This window comes from Salmo trutta, chromosome 19 (assembly GCF_901001165.1).
Source record: "Salmo trutta chromosome 19, fSalTru1.1, whole genome shotgun sequence".
Lineage (NCBI taxonomy): Eukaryota > Metazoa > Chordata > Actinopteri > Salmoniformes > Salmonidae > Salmo > Salmo trutta.
This window is the reverse complement of record NC_042975.1, coordinates 33,620,628-33,643,360: the sequence shown is the minus strand read 5'-3', so window position 1 is coordinate 33,643,360 and position 22,733 is coordinate 33,620,628. Positions and strand designations below refer to the sequence as shown.

The following is a 22,733-nucleotide window of genomic DNA, read 5'->3' as shown; positions in this document are numbered from 1 at the left end:
CATGAGTAGTTAATCATGAAACATGCTGTCACGAAGATGAGGCCATCTCCGAACTGTCTTTCTTCACGGTTACTCCTACCACCAAGGTCATCACTGACTTAGGCTGTTTTTAATAATGACGATGTCAGGTTCAGTTTCAGGATGGACAAGTCAAACCAAGTTGAATGACCTAACTGTGCCTTCCAACACCAGAGCCTTAATGCATGAGAGGATGACATTTTCCTTTACCCCATCCCATTCCAACATGGACTTCCTCTATCCTCTAAACATGGCTGCTGTGCGTCTGCTGAGTGAGCAGGTATTGTAGCGCTACTCGTCAAGTTAGATGGATACTTGACATTATTCCAGAGACTAGTAGGCTAAGTAATACTTTCTGGATGCGCATGTAAGGAATGTTAGCACTGCTCCATCCAACTTTTCCAAGCCTGAACGTTTAAAGGTGGGTTTCGTGCTGTAAACAGGTGGATATGGTGCTGCAAGTCAGAGTTATCTAATGTGTTGGCAGCTGCACTGTGTACAACCTTGGCTCCCTTTCCTCCCATAGAGCTTGGGATAGTGACAGTAAAGTCCATCTCAGCTCAAAGCTCTTACTTGAAAGCATTAATTCAAAGGACACTTTCTTCTTGTGTCTCGTCTAGAACGTTGCTGTATGATAATTGCTTTCGACACCTGGTAATGTAGTGAGGGAGGAGTTCTTCATAGGTTAATTTGAGGGTTCCATTGGTCACTGGTTAAAATGGTTCATTTGAATAATCTACATTTCCCCTAATCAGTCAGTTTATAGCTTGTTTCATTTACCAAACAACAATTCAAATCACAATGGGGCCAATAGAAAAAATGTAGGTAAACACATACAGTGCATTCGGAAAGTATTCAGACCCCTTCCCTTTTTCAACATTTTGTTACGTTACAGCCTCATTCTAAAATGGAGTAAATCCTTTTTTTCCCTCATCAATCTACACACAATACCCCATAATGACAAAGCAAAATCTAGTTTTTAGAAATTTTGGGAAATGTATTAAAAATAAAAAACATAAATACCTTATTTACATAACTATTCAGACCCTTTGAAATTGAGCACAGGTGCATCCTCTTTCCATTGATCATCCTTGAGATGTTTCTACAACTTGATTGGAGTCCACCTGGTAAATTAAATTGATTGGACATGATTTGAAAAGGCACACACCTGTCTATATATGGTCCCACAGTTGACAGCACATGTCAGAGCAAAAACCAAGCCATCAGGTCGAAGGAATTGTCTTTAGAGCTCTGAGACAGGATTGTGTCAAGGCACAGATTTGGGGAAGGGTACCAAAAGAGTTCTGCAGCATTGAAGGTCCTCAAGAACACAGTGGCCTCCATCATTCTTAAATGGAAGAAGTTTGGAACCACCAAGACTTGGCCAAACTGAGAATTCAGGGGAGAAGGGCCTTGGTCAGGGAGGTGACCAAGAACCCAATGGTGACTCTGACAGAGCTCCAGAGTTCCTCTGTGGAGATGAGAGAACTTTCCAGAAGGACAACCATCTCTGCAGCACTCCACCAATCAGGCCTTTATGGTAGAGTGGCCAGTAAAAGGCACATGACAGCCCTCTTGTAGTTTGCCAAAAAAGGACTCTCAGACCATGAGAAACAAGATTCTCTGGTCTGATGAAACCAAGATTGAACTCTTTGGCCTGAATGCCAAGCGTCACATCTGGAGGAAACCTGGCACCATCCCTACGGTGAAGCATGGTGGTGGCAGCATCAGGCTGTGGGGATGTTTTTCAATGACAGGGACTGTGAGACTAGTCAGGATCGAGGGAAAGCTGAACGGCGCAAAGTACAGAGAGATCATTGAGAGCGCTCAGGACCTCAGACTGATAGAACATCGCTGGAGAGACCTGAAAATAGCTGTGCAGCGATGCTCCCCATGCAACCTGACAGAGCTTGAGAGGATTTGCAGAGAAGAATGGGAGAAACTCCCCAAATACTGGTGTGCCAAGCTTATAGCATCATACCCAAGAAGACTCGAGGCTGTAATCGCTGCTAAAGGTGCTTCAACAAAGTACTGAGTAAATAATCTGAATACTTATGTAAATGTGATATTTAAGTTTTTTATTTGTAATAAATGTACAAAAAAAATGTAATCTGTTTTTACTTTGTCATTATTGGGTATTGTGTGTAGATTGATTGAGGGGGGAAAAAATTATTTAATACATTTTAGAATAAGGCTGTAACGTAGCAAAATGTGGAAAATATCAAGGGGTCTGAATACTTTCCGAATGCAACTGTAGATAAGCTTAGGTGAGCACACAACACTTAGGTGGATACAATTTCAGTGTCCATGTATATTACCAAATCACAATGGGGGCTAGACAGCAGAAAACCCACTAAGCTTGAGTGAACGTGTTTGGCTACACAACCAAACTATAGCTGTTATGGTCCGGTGTCTGAGTCACCCAGTGACCCTGTCTCAGCAGCCGGCTCCATCATACCAGCACCATGCTTCCCTTCTGCTCCCACCTCTCTCCTATCCCTTTGAGCTCCTGAGTCCCTTCCCCTGCACTCCCCACCACGCTGGGGTTGCTGAGGCGTTGTAATGTGTTGGTTGGGGCTGAGTTGCCGACATTGTCATCTGTGGCCTAGTTCGCCTAGCGTCTCCTCCTCTCCTTGTTGAATAGTTAATAGACACTCAGTGCAGTGTGGAGCCCCTCTGGAGAGACCAAGCTCACAGAAACACCCAAAATACCCCTAGAAACGGCCACAAGGATATATCATTTATTTATTTGGCTAATTCAACCCCCCAATACTACCACGGCATCCTTTGATCACATCACTGTGGGATGTGAGAGCGTGCTTTATATAAATGATATTAATGGTTGGACATACAGTACATGTCTTTATCATCAAAGATCAGATCATCACTTACTCTATGTTTAGACTATATCAGAGATCTGACTCAGTTTAATCATGAGAGATTAGATGAATACATTAACTAAAGATGCAGTCCGGGATCTTAAGGTAGCCTCACCAAAAGTTTTGGTTCTGACATTTAGAACAACTTAAAGATCAGTGCCAGAAGATCTGAGGGGCCGACCGGGCACATACCTTAAAAGCATATCAGACATGTATTCGGATACCAGGCCATGTAGTGGTTTAAAAATCAACAAAGCAATTTTTAAATAAACTCTAAAACTAAAATGCAATGAGTAGAGGACGTGACTTTGGGTGGCAATGCCAGGCAGGCATACAGGCTGAAGAGTGAGGCTGAAGGGCTGTGGAGTGCTGAGTGCAGACCTCTGGGTGGCACCAGGTTAAACGCACTGCGCTATGGTGTGTGCCAAGCTCTACAATGGGATATAGGACCAGACTGGGCTGGGCATGCCCAGGGGGATTACTGACACACCAGAACCACAGCTCTTTATGCTGTGTTATCTACCAGCTGTGAGAGCTGTGTGCTTACTATATCCTATGACTCAACCATGTAAGGAAAAACAAGCCTTATGTGCTGAAAACATCATCATTACTACTATCACCATCATCACCGTCGTCCCATGAGTTAATCTCCCTCTCCAGCTCCAACATATGGGACTGGGAGCAGGCAAACATCTTGTCTTCTCTGGGGGGAGCGTGACGTGACAAGCAGCGCCTTAGCGCCTCAGTCCAAGCTGTGCCCATGATGCCTGTCAGCTGGGAATTGACTGAACTGAATGAATGCCATGGACTCATTATCTTTTCACTTCCTGCAGTTACTGTGCCCACTCACTGTTTAACTGGCCATGTTACAGCCTGAGTCTCGGTGAAAGACTCTATGCTATGGACTCAGTGGACCATGGCCGCTGTTGTTGTTCCTCTTTCTCCTATCTCCTACTCTTAATGAGTGGCATTTCTGGAAATGGCTGAGCTGTGCTGCTTGGTGGCCCAGAAGGAGAATCTGTTATTTTTGGCTTGTGTTTATATATATATATATATATATATTATGCCTTTGCCTGCATGCAGTGTAAAATTATAAATGGCGAGCTGGTGTGTTCAGTGTGAGTCTGACATAATGTTGTGACAGATGTCTCAATGTGTCTGCACGGCACTCCTGAATGACCATCAGCACAACATGGTCAGGGAGTGTGACCCACAACCACAAGTGTTCACCATAGAATGCCCGGCCACTGAGTTCAGGAGCTGGCCGCAAGCTCTTCCTCTGTAACCCAGAACGGGCGAAGACTGTTCACATTGATGCCTCAGCATCACTAAGCATTTTGTAAATCTGCCCCTCACCCCTGCTCTGCTCCGCTACCTTTCAGGGATGCTGAGTTTTGAGATTTAATATATTTAGGACCACATAGGGAAAGGAAAGGGGATACCTAGTCAGTTGTCCAAATGAATGTATTCATATACCAAGCTTATGCGACAGGGAAAAGTGTAGAGTAGATCCAGTAAAAGATGCTCTAACTATTTATCTTTTTCTACTCCTTCTTTTAATCTTTATTTGTCCTCTCATTTTAATGTGCAAAAGGTGTCGTAGTGTAAAAGCTTTGTTAGACTGGCTCTTGGTGCTGTATTCCTAAGTGTTTCACCTTATCACCTTTCATTCATTACTCTGATGGCGGGTCATGACTCCAGTCATGACTCTCTGTGTCCTAGGCTTTCAGGTCATGAACATCTCTATCAGTGAAGATGAGATGAGGGGTAGACAAGGTCATTCTTTATGATACAGTGGGGGAAAAAAGTATTTGATCCCCTGCTGATTTTGTACGTTTGCCCACTTACAAAGAAATTATCAGTCTATAATTTTAATAGTAGGTTTATTTGAACAGTGAGAGACAGAATAACAACAAAAAAATCCAGAAAAACATGTCAAAAATGTTATAAATTGATTTGCATTTTAATGAGGGAAATAAGTATTTGACCCCTCTGCAAAACATGACTTAGTACTTGGTGGCAAAACCCTTGTTGGCAATCACAGAGGTCAGACGTTTCTTGTAGTTGGCCACCAGGTTTGCACACATCTCAGGAGGGATTCTGTCCCACTCCTCTTTGCAGATCTTCTCCAAGTCATTAAGGTTTCGAGGCTGACGTTTGGCAACTTGAACCTTCAGCTCCCTCCACAGATTTTCTATGGGATTAAGATCTGAAGACTGGCTAGGCCACTCCAGGACCTTAATGTGCTTCTTCTTGAGCCAATCCTTTGTTGCCTTGGCCGTGTGTTTTGGGTCATTGTCATGCTGGAATACCCATCCACGACCCATTTTCAATGCCCTGGCTGAGGGAAGGAGGTTCTCACCCAAGATTTGACGGTACATGGCCCCGTCCATCGTCCCTTTGATGCGGTGAAGTTGTCCTGACCCCTTAGCAGAAAAACACCCCCAAAGCATAATTTTTCCACCTCCATGATTGACGGTGGAGATGGTGTTCTTGGGGTCATAGGCAGCATTCCTCCTCCTCCAAACACGGCGAGTTGAGTTGATGTCAAAGAGCTCCATTTTGGTCTCATCTGACCACAACACTTTCACCAGTTGTCCTCTGAGTCATTCAGATGTTCATTGGCAAACTTCAAACGGGCATGTATATGTATTCTTGAGCAGGGGGACCTTGCGGGCGCTGCAGGATTTCAGTCCTTCACGGCGTAGTGTGTTACCAATTGTTTTCTTGGTGACTATGGTCCCAGCTGCCTTGAGATTATTGACAAGATCCTCCTGTGTAGTTCTGGGCTGATTCCTCACCGTTCTCATGATCATTGCAACTCCACGAGGTGAGACCTTGCATGGAGCCCCAGGCCGAGGGATATTGACAGTTCTTTTGTGTTTCTTCCATTTGCGAATAATCGCACCAAATGTTGTCACCTTCTCACCAAGCTGCTTGGCGATGGTCTTGTAGCCCATTCCAGCCTTGTGTAGGTCTACAATCTTGTCCCTGACATCCTTGGAGAGCTCTTTGGTCTTGGCCATGGTGGAGAGTTTGGAATCTGATTGATTGCTTCTGTGGACAGGTGTCTTTTATACAGGTAACAAGCTGCGGTTAGGAGCACTCCCTTTAAGAGTGTGCTCCTAATTGCAGCTCGTTACCTGTATAAAAGACACCTGGGAGCCAGAAATCTTTCTGATTGAGAGGGGTTTAAATACTTATTTCCCTCATTAAAATGCAAATCAATTTATAAAATTTTTGACATGCGTTTTTCTGGATATTTTTTGTTCTTGTTATTCTGTTTTGTTTTTTTTTATTCTATTTTTTGTTGTTGTTATTCTGTCTCTCACTGTTCAAATAAACCTACTATTAAAATTATAGACTGATCATTTCTTTGTAAGTGGGCAAACGTACAAAATCAGCAGGGGATCAAATACTTTTTTCCCCCACTGTAGGTATGTTGGTTAATGCAGTTAAACACAGTGGAGGTGAGAGGAGGGAGAGTGGAGGAGAGGGACAAAAGAGGAGAGGAGAGCAGATAGGAAAGGGAGAAGAGAGCAGTGGAGGAGGTGTGTGTGTGTGTGTGTGTGTGTGTGTGTGTGTGTGTGTGTGGATGCTGGGTCTACCAGGGACAGGGTTTCAGGTGCTGGTCTCTCCTCAGTACCAAACTGCCAGTGCACATTGTGACATACATTTTAATTTAAGCTCTCCCCCATGAGACAAAATGCTAATAGCACTCAAATGTTTGTACGGATCATGTCAATGTCTCCTCTTGTATTGTGGTGAGGCTCTTGCCAGTCCCAAATTAATGTGTGTGGGTATTTGATTATTGGCTAGAAAATGCAAAAGCTGCTATTTTGCATGAGTTTCACACAAAAATAAAAAGCAGTTTGTATCTCCCCAAACCCTGAAGCACCAAATATTCAGGATCTACTGCTTTCTCTCCACTTTGATGGAAGATGTCACAAAACATTTTTCCTGCTTACAAGTTCAGGCTGCCCGTCTCTTTTCTCATGCCTCTTTATTGGTGGACTAATGATGTCAATCCACAGAGGTACAACAAAGAAACAACCACAAAAGAGCCCAACTGACCAGGTTGTTATGTTAAAGGAGAATTTCACCCTGGCTCTGCCACGGCATATAGTCAATACTATATTAACAACATTATATTTTTTATCATAAACATCAGAATTATCCAAACCACAAGCTACAACTAGCACATTTTCATTTCACTGGTAGAATCGGGAAGTTTCAACTCCCTGTGTATTCGTCTGCTCATAGTGAACAGCAAAGTCTGGCATTCATAGCGAACGCTGATATCTCCCGCTAGGAAGAGGGGGGTGTGAATAATGGAGTTCTTTACTTAGAACGACCAACACATAGTAATCTCTGAACTTCTCTAGACAATTTTTTTTTTTTAAGTTTTTTTTTTTTCTGTAATTCTTGTCATCATGTCCATGTGGTGTTCTGTGCCTGGCTTGGGCTAATTACAAACATGCGCGAAAATGTGTTACCTTTCACCGTTCTACCTACCAGAGATTCACCCCAACTCTGCTGGTGGCTTGGGCTATCAAGAATGATGCCGTGACCAACGATTATCAGAGGGATTTTCAGGCTGAACTGATGGGCAATCCATTTTGACGACAGCTGAGAAGTGATGCGATACCATCGATTTGTTTCCTTCACAACAAAACAGAAGATTAGAGGTAACCTAACGTTAGCTAGCTTGCACGTTAGCACATGGAAACCATGTGTTTGATGTATTTGGTACAATTCCACTCCAGCCATTACCACAAGCCCGTCTTCCTCAATTAAGGGCCACCAACCTCCTGTGGTAGAACAGGGGTCTCTAACCCGGTTCCTGGAGAGCTACCCTCCTGTAGGTTTTCGCTCCAATCGCAGTTGTAACTAACCTGGTTCAGCTTATTATCCAGCTAATAATTAGAATCAGGTGTGCTAGATTAGGGTTGGAGTGAACCTACAGGACAGTAGCTCTCCAGGAACAGGGTTGGAGAGCCCTGATTTATAACCACAATAAAATAAATATGGATATTTTCTATCAATCTTTGAAAATTGTCTGCCTTTATGGATACACTGAATATATTTATATAAGCTGTACAGGGCTCTGTAGCATCAGGCCATGCAGCACTTTGGGGTGGACACCCACCTGTCTCGATCAGTGAGTGAGAAGACTTGAAATAGACACGATGGCGGTGCACATATTGTTGGATAACTTTATGGACCAAAAAAGGTTTTTATGAGACTCCTGTTTCCCTGAATCGAGGACGAAGGTTGGTCAAATTCTCTGTGTTACACAAAACAGTACCTATCCTGTAACTGACAGTAATGGATACGTCAAATATGGTTAAATGACATTATCTGGTGTAACAATCTGCTGCTAAAATAACTGGTGATCAGCAGATGATGGGAGAGGTGGTCATTATGAAATGGCCATTCCAAAGAAACGTACAGTAAATTCAAGGAATATTTGTAAATCTGTGGGGGGAGTGTTGTCATGATCAAACTGCCATTCAGCTCCTCATGAGTCATCTGCTTGAAATCGAGCATAATGTATAATCCTTCGAGAAGGATACAGTTCTGCTACAATGACACACGCAACCAAATGAATTCTGTTTTTGTATCTAGAATCCACTCCAGGAAAAAGTCCAGGCACTTTGTATTTTCTGTAAGACAATAAACAATGATACTCTATTGTACAGTTTGAAAAACAGTTGAACTGTGCCAGCATAACATCAACATTAGCGTAGACTAGTTGAACATGCATGCATGTGCACAGGCATTACATTCACAATATCTAGCCTTACAGAATGAAATATGGCATAACATTCAAACTTTGCACAGTGACCAGACTGTACAAATGGTAGGTAGGTAGGCAGACAATATTGACCTGCAGCCATGTCTATCAGGCATGCTTAGGCAAATATTTTTTATAGTAAAACCAGCTTCAGTTTCAGAGATTTACAACAGTAAATTGTTGTATTATTGTTTATCCTTACTATTTGCTAGTTAACTTAGCCAGCTAGCTAGCTTGCTGGATATGCAATACTTGTTATTTACATCTGTTTGGAATCCTATCTTGCATCATGCCTAACATTTTGTGAGATTAAAGGGGAAAACACTCAGTTCTGCCTCCAGGACAAGACCTGCGAGGAAAAAAACAGAGGGAAAAGAAGTCAGAGGGTGTATGAGGATGTATTTTGTTGTGTGCCCACTTAAAGGGATTGTAGTGGTTCCTGGTACAGAATCCAGTATTTACCCCTACAGTAGTAGAGTGGCTCAGATAGGGACTGCGCCCCACATGTAACTCTATTTATTCTGGACAACAGAGTGATACAGACTCATCACTTCATCTGACAGCGGCCCACACTTCGTTGCGCCTGTGTTTGGTATAGTGAAATGGTAATGTGTGGAAAGCCGCCACAACACAATGAGTATGTGATCCATAATTATGTACTATATAGAATACATAATGAGGATTTGAATGGTTTGTTGATGATGTTGCTGGCAGGACTTTGACAAAAGTTGGCATGAGCAAGGGAACAATAATCATCAAGGAGCTAAGCCGAAGTGAGAGAAGAGAATGTGAAAATCAAGGAGCTGTGACAAATGTTTCATTTGAAATTCAGTCATGGCGTCTAAATACACATTTAAAAAAAAATTACACATTTATTAGGCGCTGTTTAACAAAAATAGAGCTGAAAGAGGGAGAGATAAGAGCCTCACTGGAGAGAAATAAATATAGAAGAAAGAGGAATAATGTGGGGAAAATGTGCCAGTCTGTTCAGAGTAATCCTCTTGAACATTATGACCAGCCTGGTTATGTAAGTTCTAACCGTATCCAGGCAGATAGAGGGATCACAGAGAGGGGGAGGAGGAAGGGAGGGAGGGTGTAGAGATTGGGGCATGCTCAAAAAGCTGATGCAATCCTGAATCAGAGATTCACCTCAAACTGATGTAGAGTAAGAGAAACCATCCTTTATGGTGATGGATTTCAGCACAGCTGCTGCCTATAACATCTGTTGGCCGCTGGTTGCGTGTGATTAAAGAGAAAACAAACAAACTATTACAGGGTCACCAATGACAATGAGCAACAACAGGGTTAGAGCAGATTAGATAGCGATGACTGTTTCTTTATTAACCTCTAACCACTCTATATGTGTTGAGCAGCTCTACTGTAAATCACAACAGCACCAGTGGAAAAAGCAATAAAAGTATCCTCTCCTCTCCAGTTGTGAAATGTGACTGACCGGCTCGATCTTATGTAGCAAAATTTGAATTGTGTTTTTTACATTGGATAAAAGTAGAGACTCGGAGCTAGAAAATTATATACAGTTGAAGTCGGAAGTTTACATACACCTTAGCCAAATACATTTAAACTCAGTTTTTCACAATTCCTGACATTTAATCCTAGTAAAAATTCCCTGTCTTAGGTCAGTTAGGATCACCACCTTATTTTAAGAATGTGAAATGTCAGAATATTTGTAGAGAGAATGATTTATTTCAGCTTTTATTTCTTTCGTCACATTCCCAGTGGGTCAGAAGTTTACATACACACAATTAGTATTTGGTAGCATTACCTTTAAATTGTTTAACTTGGGTCAAAGGTTTTGGGTAGCCTTCCACAAGCTTCCCACAATAAGTTGGGTGAATTTTGGCCCGTTCCTCCTGACAGCGCTGGTGTAACTGAGTCAGGTTTGAAGGCCTCCTTGCTCGCACACCCCTTTTCAGTTCTACCCACACATTTTCTATAGGATTGAGATCAGGGCTTTGTGATGGCCACTCCAATAACTTGACTTTGATTTCCTTTTTGTCACAACTTTGGAAGTAAGCTTGGGGTCATTGTCCATTTGGAAGACCCATTTGCGACCAAGCTTTAACTTCTTGACTGATGTCTTGAGATGTTGCTACAATACATCCACATATTTTCCCCTCCTCATGATGCCATCTATTTTGTGAAGTGCACCAGTCCCTCCTGCAGCAAAGCACCCCCACAACATGATGCTGCCACCCCCGTGCTTCACGGTTGGGATGGTGTTCTTCGGCTTGCAAGCCTCCCCCTTTTTCCTCCAAACATAACGATGATCATTATGGCCAAACAGTTCCATTTTTGTTTCATCAGACCAGAGGGCATTTCTCCTAAAAGTACCATCTTTGTCCCCATGTGCAGTTGCAAACCGTAGTCTGGCTATTTTTATGGCGGTTTTGGAGCAGTGGCTTCTTCCTTGCTGAGCAGCCTTTCAGGTTATGTCGATATAGGACTCGTTTTACTGTGGATATAGATACTTTTGTACCCGTTTCGTCCAGCATCTTCACAATGTCCTTTGATGTTGTTCTGGGATTGATTTGCACTTTTCGCACCAAAGTACGTTCATCTCTAGGAGACAGAACGCGTCTCCTTCTTGAGCGGTATGACAGCTGCGTGGTCCCATGGTGTTTATACTTGCATACTATTGTTTGTACAGATGAACGTGGTACCTTCAGGCGTTTGGAAATTGCTCCCAAGGATGAACCAGACTTGTGGAGGTCTACAATTTTGTTTTTATGGGTATTGGCTGATTTCTTTTGATTTTCCCATGATGTCAAGCAAAGGGGCACTGAGTTTGAAGGTAGGCCTTGAAATACATCCACAGGTGCACCTCCAATTGACTCAAATGATGTCAATTAGCCTATCAGAAGCTTCTAAAGCCATGACATACTTTTCTGGAATTTTCCAAGCTGTTTAAAGGCACATTCAACTTGGTGTATGTAAACTTCTGACCCACTGGAATTGTGATTAAGTGAAATCTGTCTGTTAACAATTGTTGGAAAAATTACTTGTGTCATGCACAAGTCCTAACCGACTTGCCAAAACTATAGTTTGTTAACAAGAAATTTGTGGAGTGGTTGAAAAACTAGTTTTAATGACTCCAACCTAAGTGTATGTAAACTTCCACCTTCATCTGTATCATACACTACAGTTGAGGAGACAATGGGAAAGTAATTCTGCTTTGAATTTTGATAAACTTGCTACCCCACTTTTGAGAAAATGGCCCTTGAATAATTTGGTATACCTACTGGAGAGCTCTTCTTTGGCTACACCCATTCAGCATGGTTCATATCCTCTTTAGCCTTAGCCCCACCCATCTCTGTAATTATTCACGTGAGGTCATGTGCTAAACAGTGAGTACGGTAATGTACTAAACAACCAAAGATTTCAAGACTAAAGGCTGGTTTATACTACGTCTATCGACATGTCTGTATACAGTTGTTGCAGTGACATCATGAACATTCTATTGTCGTCCGACAGCAAACTTGTCATTGTCGTTATGAAAAAGTATAAACAAAAAAATTAGCAGCTTGTTGTTCCAAAGTAGCATAACTGTCACATCCTGACCAGCAGAGGGAGCAATTGGATTCGTTTTGGTCAGGATGTGGCAGGGTTTTTGTGTGTGTGAATGGTTGTGTTGGTGATTGGGACTCCCAATTGAAGGCAGGTGTGTTGAGTTGCCTTTGATTGGGAGTCCTATATAGGAGTGTGTGTTTTTCTTTGGGGTTGTGGGTAATTGTTTCTTGTTTAGTGTGGTTGCACCTGACAGGACTGTTGGCTGTCAGTTTCCTTGTTTTTGTTCTGGTATAGTGGTCGTTCTAATTAAATTGAAGGATGAATACTAACTCTGCTGCATTTTGGTCCATTTCTGAAGACAGCTGTGACAGAATTACCCACCAAACTTGGACCAAGCAGCAGAGGTTCGAGGAGGAAGGATGGACGTGGGCAGAGATAAGGAGGAGCGTTTCCAGGGCTATGGAAGAGTTTAGTAAACTCGAGAGGCAGCCCCAATAATTTTTTCCCGCCAGTCAGGAGTCGCCAGAGCCGCCCGCCAGTCAGGAGTCGCCAGAGCCGCCCGCCAGTCAGGAGTCGCCAGAGCCGCCCGCCAGTCAGGAGTCGCCAGAGCCGCCCGCCAGTCAGGAGTCGCCAGAGCCGCCCTCCAGTCAGGAGCCGCCCGCCAGTCAGGAGCCGCCAGAGCTGCCCGCCAGTCAGGAGCCGCCAGAGCGGCCCGTCTGCTTGGAGATGCCAGAGCGGCCCGTCTGCCCGGAGATGCCAGAGCGGCCCGACTGCCCGGAGATGCCAGAGCGGCCCGACTGCCCGGATCAGCCAGAGCGGCCCGACTGCCCGGGTCTGCCAGAGTGGCCCGACTGCCCGGGTCTGCCAGAGTGGCCCGACTGCCCGGGTCTGCCAGGGTGGCCCGACTGCCCGGGTCTGCCAGAGTGGCCCGGGTCTGCCAGAGTGGCCCGACTGCCTGGGTCTGCCAGAGTGGCCCGACTGCCCTCCGGCCCAGCCCGAGTGGCCCGCCTGCCCTCCGGCCCAGCCCGAGTGGCCCGCCTGCCCTCCGGCCCAGCCCGAGTGGCCCGCCTGCCCTCCGGCCCAGCCCGAGTGGCCCGCCTGTCCTCCGGCCCAGCCCGAGTGGTCCGTCTGCCAGGGTCAGCCCGAGTGGCCCGTCTGCCCGGCGCAGCTATCGGCACCACCGAAGTGGGCGACGCCGAAGGTGGAGAGAGGTCCACGTCCCGCACCTGAGCCACCTCCAGGATAGGTGGGTTGGGGGGGAGGGTGTAGCACAGTGCCGTCGTTGACGGCAGCCACCCTCCCTTCCCTCCCTTATTGTTTAGGGGTTATTGTTTATTGGTTTTGTTGGGGAATTGGGGATTTTTTTGTTGTGTTTTCTTTTTGTAAGGTGCATTACGGGGTCTGCACCTTGGGGGGGGGGGGGGGGGTACTGTCACATCCTGACCAGCAGAGGGAGCAATTGAATTTGTTTTGGTCAGGATGTGGCAGGATTTTTGTTTGTGTGAATGGTTGTGTTGGTGATTAGGACTCCCAATTGAAGGCAGGCGTGTTGAGTTGCCTTTGATTGGGAGTCCTATATAGGAGTGTGTGTTTTTCTTTGGGGTTGTGGGTAATTGTTTCTTGTTTAGTGTGGTTGCACCTGACAGGACTGTTGGCTGTCAGTTTCCTTGTTTTTGTTCTGGTATAGTGTTCGTTCTAATTAAATTGAAGGATGAATACTAACTGCATTTTGGTCCATTTCTGAAGACAGCTGTGACAATAACTGGTCTATTTTAACACCAATAAACCCATCCGTTTAAAAACGAATTTATACATTTTTCAATCTAACAAACCAGGCAACTAAAAGCAACTTTCTAAACAATGTTTTGGGTCAATTCTGGCTTGTTAGCTAGCTAGTTAATGTTAAGTTAGTTGGCTAGCCAGTTCAAATAATTACCATATCATATAGCTGACAACATATTAACTTCAGCTAATTTGTATTCATTATTACAGGAAAATAAACTCACAACAAGAACCTTATTTATTAGAACGTTATTTAGAACCTTTATTTACAAGTGATTGGCGAGCTAATTTGTTGTGCGTGTGACTAAATAAAAGCAGGGCATTCTACTGGAGAACTTGGACAGTGTCTCGTTGGCCTAACGTTATATCCTAATTTGACTTTGGTGTTCTTCACATTACCGTCTCTGGTAAACACACACTATATTAAATAAAATCAACGTTTATTTGTCACATGCACAGGATACAGAAGGTGTAAATGGGACAGTGAAATGGTTACTTGCATAGTGGAGTCTTTTGTTTAGACATGTAGCTAGCTAAACAATGAACTATAATCCCAACTCATAACGTTACTACCCTGCATGAATTTACATGTAGTTAAATCTAACCAACTAGGTTCAATGTTAGCTAGGCTATACATTAGGCTATACATAGTAATGCAAATGGCTTGGAGATATGAATAATATTACTACATATCATAGACGTAACGTTAGCTAGCTAACAGTACGCTTTAACTTGCAATGATATCAACTTTCTGACTAAATTGGAAACATATAACATCTGAAAATGTACTTAGACTCTCTTAGCTAGACTCTCTTACCCATATACATGGATGAACCCTTCTCCCTCTCTATCATGGATGCCATGGTTGTCCATCATTTGAAGATGTAATCCGGGACAGGTGTTTTATACAACAGCCTGTGTTCTCTTTTTGACTCCCTTAGCATTTGCAATCAATTGTCTGAATTTTCTCCTTAGCTATCATACTCTGCTTCCACTATGCATTCCACAGATTTCAAAACTTGGTAGTCCAGAAAGTGGAGAGCCTTAGCAACATTTTTGCAGTTATTCACGATATCTTTCAAAACCGAGCAGCTCATGTTACAGACAGGAAGAGACTGGAAGATAGAAAAGTGGAGAGAGAAAGAGGGGGAGAGGAAAACAGAGGTAGAAATTGAGTGAGGGGGAAAGGACAAGAGATTGAGAGAGTAGGGGGGTATTAGTAGCATCACCATAGGGTGGTAGTAGCCTATGGTGAGCCACAGTATCAATCTCAGACCATGTGACAGAATATAACACAGATAGATGAGACCCAACAAGGAAGCTATCTCAACACCCCAGTGAATCTTTGTGATTTTTTTCCCCACACTAACAGTGAGACAGATGGCAAAGCCTCGAAATGAGTGTTCCTTCCTCTGGCTTCTATACGAGAACTGAAGAAATTATTTGTTGTGTTTTCTCTCCTCAGCAGCCTGCCTAACTTCAAAGCTGAGCTGCTGTGTTTGAAATTCATTGAAAGCCATGGATTAATAATTCAGGTAGTGATGGGCAGGATGGGGAGGGTGTTCCTCCGCAGAGCAGTAGGATCTGCTGCTCAGCTGCTACTGTAGAACACACTCTTTCTCATGTACGGTAGTTGAAGCTCACACATGTATGCATGTATGTGTTCAATTCCCACTTTTGAACCAGCTACCTTCTGGCTACTGGTCTACTTAAAAGTTTTGCCCTTTATGTAAAGTGTTGAAGGAGGAATATTGATAACTTTCTTTATCTTTCTTTGCAGAGACAAGGATCTGGAGCCATGAGTGGAAACAGCAAACCTTCTGGACAAGGTGGGTAAAGGATTTATATAGGACAAATATTACAAAATACACAACATACTGTACAACCATACATCACGTAGACCTACTGTACTGTATAACTACTATCCTGCTTTCAAAAATTGTCTTGTGAAATTCATGACTGAAAACGCCATCCATGTTGGTACATATGAACACATAGAGTGAGAGTTATAGAACACATTGAGTGAGAGTCCACAGTCTCCACTTCTACTCATGGAGAACCTAATGTCCAAAAACAGCAAAAACTGAGAAGCAGAGATGTCTCAGAACTTGACAGATAATGTCTTGACTATCTCTCTTTTGTGTTTTTTAATGAAAGAAAAGACGCCATGATTAAATAATAAATAAAGTATTTTGATCTACCTTGGGCACATTCAAGCCTGGGATTCACAGAAATAACTACTTTCAAAACTAGGGCATGGTATTGTTGTCATGATAATGTAATTCAAATCCCTGGAGTTAGAGACAGCAAAATTAGACTTGCAGGATGCTTGGCAGGATACTCTGATATCCAGAAATGACATTAAATGTAGAATTCAGCTATCCGGGTAAAGCGAATGTGAGTAGATGAGAAATTGAATTAAAAGTCACACTTCAAATAGATTTTGGACCAAATAATTTACATTTTTCTCATTACCGCTGAAGTTTAACTTTACAGTAATGGAGATTAGATAAATGTGATTAATTTAGTTATATATAATATATATATATTATATAACTTTCTGATAGGAGCATAGGGTTGAAAAATTCAAAATAAATGTATAAACTGTATGTGAAGTCCCATACATACTATCCATCAGCTGTGCCCTACGTGTCTTTAATGATTGAATAATCTATCCAGTTACCATAGTTGTAGTCAATTGAATGTGTGACTTTGATTGAGGTGTGAAGTACATTTATTTGGCATTTGTCAAGTTCTGCTTTCTTTGTTTTAACCGTTTAAATGTTTTAGTAACCTAAGCAACTAGAATTGTCCCACTATGGTCATATTTCAATGCCTAAATTGAAGTAGATAGAACACATGTACAATAAATTTACCATAGGGAATTACATTGACTATGTTTTATTGTAGTCCATTGCAAGTTAGATCAAATTTGGTGGATTATATACGTGGTAGTGAGGATTTCATGTAGTCTGGATTGCAGCTATACCCCTCTATACCGAATGCTCTCACCTAGGTGTTCTGAGACTAGACCTTCATCAATCATTGTCCCAGTGTCCCTGAGCAGCATAAATCTCAGTCACCAGCTCCAACCAGTGGCATCAGTTCAGCTAAACCTAGGGTATGGCAAAGTGGAGTGTGAATTCCAAGGATTGAAGCTCATTTACTGCATTTCTACACATCTCAAACAAAACAACGAAAACAAACAAGAAAAAAAAATACAAATAATGACTCCAGCCATCAATTATCACAGCAATATTAGGTTTAAAAGTCTGTGGAACAGCATATACAATGTCAACCACTACTTAACTTCATCATAAATTGACTCATTTACTTGTGGAATGGTGCATACAGTGCAGCGTGAAATAGATGTATAATACACGCTATCAAGTCACAACAGGGATGACTTCAAATGCCGACATCCATTTTAGGCTATATGACTGGAGATATAAGCAACATATTTTTTAATATGATACAAATTAGAAGCCTACTCTGCTGACACTGACAACCCACTGGGCACACACTGGATGAATCAACGTCATTTCAATGAAATTACGTTGAACCAACATGGAATAGTCTTTGAATTGACGTCTATGCCCAGTGGGAAACAAATCAGTAAAAATGAATTACGAAAAGGGGAGACACAAATTGTACAATATGACTTCCATCATTTTTTTTAAAACTAGGCAGTTTTGATGACTCTTGCACTGAGATGCAGTGCCTTAGACCACTGCGCCACTCGGGAGCCCATCTAGCCTGGATGAGGAAATTATTGTCACCCCAAAAAACTTTCCAGTGGTACTGATCCAAGAATGCGCACTCACTGGGATATGGCCGATGCGCTCCGCTGGTGACGAGGAGGAACGCTGCCATTCATTGTAGCCATTGGCGCTCTGTAGAGTTGCTGTTTTCTCGTATCAATTAACTTGTGACATTCTTGAATTAGTCATTTTACTAATAAAGTCAGATTTAATAAACAAATATGATAGTCAATTTAAAAAAGGTTAAGGGTACAAGACTGTACATATCTGGCTGTGTTGGGTATATCACTACATATCCCATCGAGCCAAGCGGGGAGAGGTCACATTTCCAAGACCAGTCAGAAGCTTCCAGCTAACCCTAAGCCAATGAATCTCAAAACTGAACTTGGATCGGTGTTAAGTAGCAATGATATCCTTCGCCACCGTTGTGTTACGACATGACAGATAGCTCGAACCAGTCATCACTATTCAACAAATCAATCAAGCATTTTCTGGTTTCTTTCCAGTGAATTTCTTACTTACATGATTGTATAACTACATGAAACAAAGATAAATATTTAAGTAGAGCATTTCAGTCAATTCATGAATTGAAAACTGTAAAAAAAAAATGATGCAAGGATGAAATGGAGTGACTCCAATTGTGGTAGACACACCCATTCAGTTTGACTCCCCAGTTGCTCTATGCTATAATGGTGCCGGAGGGGAAGGCTGCCATTTTACGGGCTCCTTACCAACTGTCCTATTGTGTTTGTTTTTCGCATTGTTTGAAAACTCATTTTGTACATATTGTTGCTACTACCGTCTCTTTTGACCGAAAAGCACTTCTGGACATTAGAACAGCGATTACTCAACTCGAATTGGACAAAGTTTTTTTCTTTAATGAGTAAAACGAGAAGGATATACTGCCTTGATGAGACAAGGCCCAAATCCCCACCATCAGCGTGAAGAAAAGACGAAGGAAAAGGGGGAGGAGGTCAGGGTGCCTTGTAAGAATTTACTGAGGATTAGGTAAACCACCACTACCCTCCATATTATTGGCCAACGTGCAATCATTGGGGAAAAAACTGGACTATCTACGATTAAGACTATCCTACCAACGGGACATTAAAAACTGTAATATCTTATGTTTCAACGAGACGTGGCTGAACGACGACATGGACAATATAGAGCTGGCTGGCTTCTCCGTGCATTGGCAGGAAAGATCAGCTACATCTGGTAAGACGAGGGACGGGGGTGTGTCTATTTGTCAATAACTGCTGGTGCGCAATGTCTAATATTAAAGAAGTCTTGAGGTATTGCTCGCCTGAGGTAGAATACCTCATGATAAGCTGTAGACCACACTATCTACCAAGAGAGTTCTCATCTACTGTATATTATTCATACCAGTCTATTTACCACCACAAATCAATGCTGGCACTAAGACCAGAAGCGGCGCTCCTAGTGGCTGGGGACTTTAATGCAGGAAAACTTAAATCCGTTTTACCTCATTTCTACCAGCATGTCAGAGTAAAAAAAACCTCTAGACCACCTTTACTCCACACACAGAGAAGCATACAAAGCTCTCCCTCGCCCTAAATGAGAAAATTCTGAACATAATTCTATTCTCCTGATTACTGCTTACAAGCAAAAACAAAAGAAGGAAGTACCGGTGACTCGCTCATTACGGAAGTGGTTAGATGACGCGGATGCTACCCTACAGGACTGTTTTGCTAGCACAGACTGGAATATGTTCCGGGATTCATCCAATGGCATTGAGGAGTACGACGTCATCCCCACAGTGACCGTACGTACATTTCCCAACCAGAAGCCATGGATTACAGACAACATCCACACCGAGCTCAAGGCTGGAGCTGCCACTTTCAAGGAGCTTATAAGAAATCCCACTATGCCTTCAGAAAAACCATCAAACAGGCAAATCGTCAATACTGGACTAAGATTGAATCCTACTACACTGGCTCTGACGCTCGTTCTATGTTTTTTTAATTTATTTTATTTCACCTTTATTTAACCAGGTAGGCTAGTTGAGAACAAGTTCTCATTTCCCTCACTAACTTTAAGCATCAGTTGTCAGAGCAGCTTACAGATCATTGCACCTGTACATAGCCCACCCAACTACCTCATCCCCACATTGTTATTTGTTTTTTGCCCCTTTGCACCCCAGTATCTGTACTTGCACATTCATCTTCTGCACATCTATCACTCCAGTGTTTAATTGCTAAATTGTAATTATTTCGCCACTATGGCCTATTTATTGCCTTACATCCCTAATCTCACTTCATTTGCACACACTGTATATAGACTTTTCTATTGTGTATTGACTGTACGTTTGTTTATTCCATGTGTAACTCTGTGTTGTTGTCCGTGTCGCACTGCTTTGCTTTATCTTGGCCAGGTCACAGTTGTAAATGAGAACTTGTTCTCAACTGGCCTACCTGGTTAGATAAAGGTGAAATAAAAATACCCTCCTGTTCTCCCTGTTCACCCACGACTGCGTGGCCAAGCACGACTCCAACACCATCATTAAGTTTGCTGACGACACAACAGTGGTAGGTAGGCCTGATCATCGACAACGATGAGACAGCCTATAGGGAGGAGGTCAGAGACCTGGCAGGATGGTGCCAGGACAACAACTTCTCCCTTAATTTGAGCAAGACAAAGGAGCTGATCGTGGACTATTGGAAAAGGAGGGCCAAACAGGCCCCCATTAACATCGACAGCGCTGAAGTGGAGCGGGTCGAGAGTTTCAAGATTCTTGGTGTCCCATCACCAACAAACTGTCATGGTTCAAAATACAGCAGGACAGTTGTGAAGAGGGCATGGGTCCCCAGATCCTCAAAGTTCTACAGCTGCACCATCGAAGCATCCTGGCCGGTTCCATCACTGCCTGGTATGTTAACTGCTCGGCATCTGACTGTAAGGCGCTACAGAGGGTAGTGCGTACGGCCCAGTACATCACTAGAGCCAAGCTTCCTGACATCCAGGACCTATATACTAGGTGGTGTCAGAGGAAGGCCCAAAAAATTGTCAAAGACTCCAGTCACCCAAGTCATTGACTGTTCTCTCTGCTACCGCACGGCAAGCGGTACCAGAGCGCTAAGTCTCGGACCAAAAAGCTCCTTAACAGCTTCTACCACCAAGCCAAAAGACTGCTGAACAATTAATCAAATGGCAACCCAGACTATTTACATTGACCCCCCCTCCTTGTTTTTACACTGCTGCTACTCTCTGTTCATTATCTATACATAGTCACTTTACAAATTACCTCGACTAACTTGTACCCCCGCACATTGACTCAGTACCGGTACCCCCTATATACAGCCTCATTATTGTTATGTAATTTTCTTGTGTTACTTTTTTTTTTACTTTAGTTTATCTAGTTAATATTTTCTTAACTCTATTTCGTGAACTGCATTGTTGGTTAAGGGCTTGTAAGTAAGCATTTCATGGTAAGGTTTACACCTGTTGTATTCGGCACACGTGACAATACAATTTTATTTGAATTGATTTTCTGTTGTAGTCTCACCATCTCTCCTCCCTTCCTACAGATGACTCCAAGAAGGATGCTCCTGAGGAGGACTTTGCGGATATCGACATGAAGGCCCCTGAGACGGAGAAGGCTGCTGTGGCGATCCAATCACAGTTCAGGAAGTTCCAGAGCAAGAAGAAGCAGGAAGTGAAGTCCTAGAGTGGGCAGGACAGGGCCAGGCAGCTCTGTCTCCTATAAGCTGGGACTGCACCAATTGGGGGCTTGGTCTTGCATGTCAATCAAACCACACTGTTATGGACTCAACAGCGGCGGGGGGGGGGGGGGCCTGGAGGGAGGGTTTGGGGTTAAAGAATCAAGGGATCACTGATATCTTTGTGAAATTATTATGTGTAACTTATTATTAATTGCTGTGTCCATAAATTGTGATTAAGTTCTGGATATATCTTGATCTTTCCTATGATTTTGCTTTTGTTGTGTTTTATTGATACTGTTATACTCTCTATATTGTCCAGTTGCTATAGCAGTCCAAACCCTTAGTAGTACTCTCATGTCTCATGTCATGTATGCTATAATATACACATTTGAACAGTAAAAAGCTGCTTAATAAGTAGGTTCGCTCATAAAGCAATTAAGGAACTGGAACTAGGGTTTTATCACCCTCAGGAGGAACATGTATTCGTGATGATTGATTGTCAGATTCCAGTCATGATTGCATTGGCATTCTTTTCAGCTATGGCATCATAAATCAAAAGATTTTATTTTCCTAGGAGGTCTGTGGAGTGTTTCCAGACAATACAGCTTGTTTTGTTTGATCCCTCCCAGCTAGCGCAGCGCCCATTGTCTTTCATACCTTATGACTGAAGCATTTAGAATTGAATCAATGGGTCTAATTTGCTTTCCATTCTCCGATATCTCTCTGCAATTTGGCAACTAAATCTAGGGCTTATTCCATTATTCATGTGAAAATTGTGGATCTTTTCTTTCTTCCTTGCTTCCCTTTAACATCAACGTCAATAGAAAATGTTCTTTTATCTTTCTGTTTTTGACTTTTTTTTACATTTGTTGTTTTTGATTGTGTTTCTATTGATCTTGTGATTTGAATCCCCATTGTTTCCTTTGAAGTCATTGCTCAAAACCAAATGAGTAGAATATACTGTACAATACCATCATCCTTCAGTAGACACCTTCAAATAATATATACTTAATAAATATCCCAAAGAGGTAAACATTGTGTCAGAAGTTATTTCTTAATATTGTGTTTGTTTATGGTCCCATATTGACATGTTATTAATTATTGTCGTGTTTGATTATGTGGTGTCTGGGAGTTTTTGGGATCACTCGGTTGTAGAATAAAAAAGGATTTTCAACATGTCCTTATGGTAAGATAAGATAATACCAGATAAGATGAGATGCATGTTTTAAATTATTTAGGACCTTACATAAATTCAAATTACTTTTAAAGTACGCTATATAAAGAGCAT

General features: G+C 42.6%; 1 protein-coding gene across 1 annotated transcript in view; it reads left to right on the top strand.

Annotated features, from left to right (window-relative positions):
* Positions 1-21,562, top strand: part of LOC115154380 (calmodulin regulator protein PCP4) — a 33,631-nt gene extending 12,069 nt beyond the window's left edge. Inside the window, exons 2-3 of the mRNA XM_029700550.1 lie at positions 15,785-15,833; positions 21,311-21,562. Coding sequence (XP_029556410.1) covers positions 15,785-15,833; positions 21,311-21,450 — 189 coding nt within the window. The 3' untranslated portion in view covers positions 21,451-21,562. The remainder of the gene's footprint in view (positions 1-15,784; positions 15,834-21,310) is intronic.
* The last annotated feature ends 1,171 nt before the right edge of the window (positions 21,563-22,733 follow it).